At 36.6% G+C, this 1,903-nt stretch overlaps 1 protein-coding gene across 1 annotated transcript; it reads left to right on the forward strand.

Moving 5' to 3' along the window:
- The first annotated feature begins 497 nt into the window (after window positions 1–497).
- On the forward strand, window positions 498–1,183 carry LOC111025288 (defensin-like protein 1). The gene is made up of 2 exons (XM_022303133.2): window positions 498–683; window positions 788–1,183. The coding sequence occupies exons 1-2, from the start codon at window positions 626–628 to the stop codon at window positions 961–963; spliced, it is 234 nt and encodes a 77-aa protein (XP_022158825.1). The 5' UTR covers window positions 498–625; the 3' UTR covers window positions 964–1,183.
- Window positions 1,184–1,903: the final 720 nt, after the last annotated feature.

A 1,903-nucleotide genomic window follows, 5' to 3' on the forward strand; every position in this document is an offset into this window, starting at 1 on the left:
GAAATTTGATTCCGACTCTAAGGATGGTATGTCAAACAAGTTTCTAAACTTTAAAAAAAAATAATTATTCTCTAAATAATTAATAGTAAAAAAAAATCAATTAAGTCCCAGCTCTAGAAAGTTCAATATATAATCCGCTATTTGGATACAACTTTATTATAGTACGAGCTCATAATAATTTAACAAATTTTAAATCTGGATCCAATTATAAAACACTTTCACGATGAAATCAGTAGTCCACGGGTTCTTTATTGGGATCTTTAACATGTCCTCTTCAAAGATCGTGGCTCTTTGATTCATCGATCTTAGCCGTATCCTATTTTTGGACTCGAGGTTCATTTGAGTGTTTTGGTCTCTAATATCATGTAAATATTTGTGAGGTTACATCTAAAAAACAATTGACAATCGTGTGAACAATATGAGATACTTAACAGAATGGTCATCCACAGACAAATTTCACTCGAAAAACAATCCCATTGAATAATTTTCCATCTTTCTCTCTCTCAAGAGCATATGGTTTCTCACTCCCCTTCTATATAAACAGCCTTGTTATCCTCCCATTGTGTTCAACTTAGAAACACACACACAGATCTTGCAATCCAAAGGTGAAGACAAGAAGAAGAAGATGAACAAGTCCTTCCTCCCCACGCTCCTCCTCCTGCTCCTCATCTTCTCTGCTTCCCGTAAGCCTCATTGAAACAAAAATTTTGTACTTTCTTTTGGTTTTGTTTGTTGTTTGACGATTATGATGCGTGTGCGTGCGCGTGCGCGTTTTTGTGCGTAACAGAAGAGATGATGGGAGGCGGTGTTGCTGAGGCGAGGGTGTGCAAGTCGCAGAGCCACCACTTCCACGGGGCGTGCTTCAGCGACCACAACTGCGCCCAGGTGTGCCGCACCGAGGGGTTCTCGGGCGGCGACTGCAACGGGTTCCGCCGCCGCTGCTTCTGCACTAGACTGTGTTGATCTATTAGTTAATAATGTTTGATATATTTGTCTGTGTTGATGAATAATTAAGCTAAGCAAACTCTCATGATCTCTCTCATTTTGCTCCCAGCTTGGACGTGGAGCAAAAAACATCATCGTCCTTGTCCCTCCCAACTCTTTTATTTGGTCTCGTGTCTTGTTCTTGTGTGTCTCTTGTCATCTGTTCTTCAAGTTATTCTACTTTTCACTTTTACATTTACTCTCTCTTTACAGAGTAGTAGAACTTCAAGCCTTTTTCGTTGCCGTCACTGTTTGTTTCCTACGTGTTTTTTTTTTTTTTTTACCATCGTTAAAAGTCAGATTCTATTTTCTTCTTCTTGAAAATACATAGAAAAGAGGATAAAACATAATTAGTAAACATTAAGTTTTATATGAATAATCTTTCCCACTTAAAAATTTAACGAGAGTTAGTCAGCACAAACATCTAAATATATATTTGTCATAGAATGAATTATTGAATGTGACCGTCTCTTAATAACTATTAGAAGCAAGTTTCAAGGATCGGGAAGTTTCTAATAACCGTTCAAAATATATTTTTTTTTTATCAAAAAAAAAGAAAAGATTTTCTCTCATATGCCCACCTATGGGTAATTAATGTGGTATGACTGTGGATATTGTTTGGAGAGAGGTTGTGTGGTACTGTGTTTTGAACCCCTCCCCCATTTTCAGAAAAAAATTAAATTTTGAGTTAGGGTGGCAGAGGTACGACATCTTTCAATTGGTCTTTAAGTTTTTTTTTTTTTTTTAATTCAGATTCCAAATCACGACTTCTTGAGTGAAGATAAGTATTTTAATTGATTGAGCGGAGCTCGAGTTGGTTGTTGGTCGTCTTAAATGATCTGGCTCCCTTCCTAGCTTTAAATCTCATTTTTTGTCCACTACAACTTTAGCTTTAGGTATATTTCATTATTTGAGTTTA

The sequence above is a fragment of the Momordica charantia genome, assembly GCF_013281855.1.
Source record: "Momordica charantia cultivar OHB3-1 chromosome 2 unlocalized genomic scaffold, Mcharantia_2.0 BLBB01000002.1, whole genome shotgun sequence".
Classification (NCBI taxonomy): Eukaryota; Viridiplantae; Streptophyta; class Magnoliopsida; order Cucurbitales; family Cucurbitaceae; genus Momordica; species Momordica charantia.